Source organism: Nestor notabilis, unplaced genomic scaffold (assembly GCF_000696875.1).
Source record: "Nestor notabilis isolate BGI_N333 unplaced genomic scaffold, ASM69687v1 scaffold27571, whole genome shotgun sequence".
In the NCBI taxonomy this organism is placed as follows: domain Eukaryota; kingdom Metazoa; phylum Chordata; class Aves; order Psittaciformes; family Psittacidae; genus Nestor; species Nestor notabilis.
This window is the reverse complement of record NW_009913777.1, coordinates 1,987-2,205: the sequence shown is the minus strand read 5'-3', so window position 1 is coordinate 2,205 and position 219 is coordinate 1,987. Positions and strand designations below refer to the sequence as shown.

At 63.9% G+C, this 219-nt stretch overlaps 1 protein-coding gene across 1 annotated transcript in view; it reads right to left on the bottom strand.

The window, feature by feature from the left end:
* LOC104412603 (RING finger protein 44-like) overlaps positions 1 to 212 on the bottom strand; it is a gene marked incomplete at both ends in the record, with an annotated part of 1,578 nt that extends 1,366 nt beyond the window's left edge. The window contains one exon of the mRNA XM_010023358.1: positions 189 to 212. Within this exon, the coding sequence (XP_010021660.1) occupies positions 189 to 212 (24 nt within the window). The remainder of the gene's footprint in view (positions 1 to 188) is intronic.
* Between the last annotated feature and the right edge of the window lie 7 nt (positions 213 to 219).

The following is a 219-nucleotide window of genomic DNA, read 5'->3' as shown; positions in this document are numbered from 1 at the left end:
CCCTGCATGTGTCCGCAGCACAGAAGGGACCACTGCTCCCCAGGGACACATCAGCTGGGTAGGACGTGCTTCCCTGTCATGATCTCCCCCCACAAGACCCTCAGGGACCAGTGGTTTGCCCCAGCAGATACATGGAACCATCCCCGTGTCCCCACACACGGTGTGTAACAGGGCCCCACGCCCCGTACCTTCGCCGGAGGTGGTCCGGGCTGCTGCAGG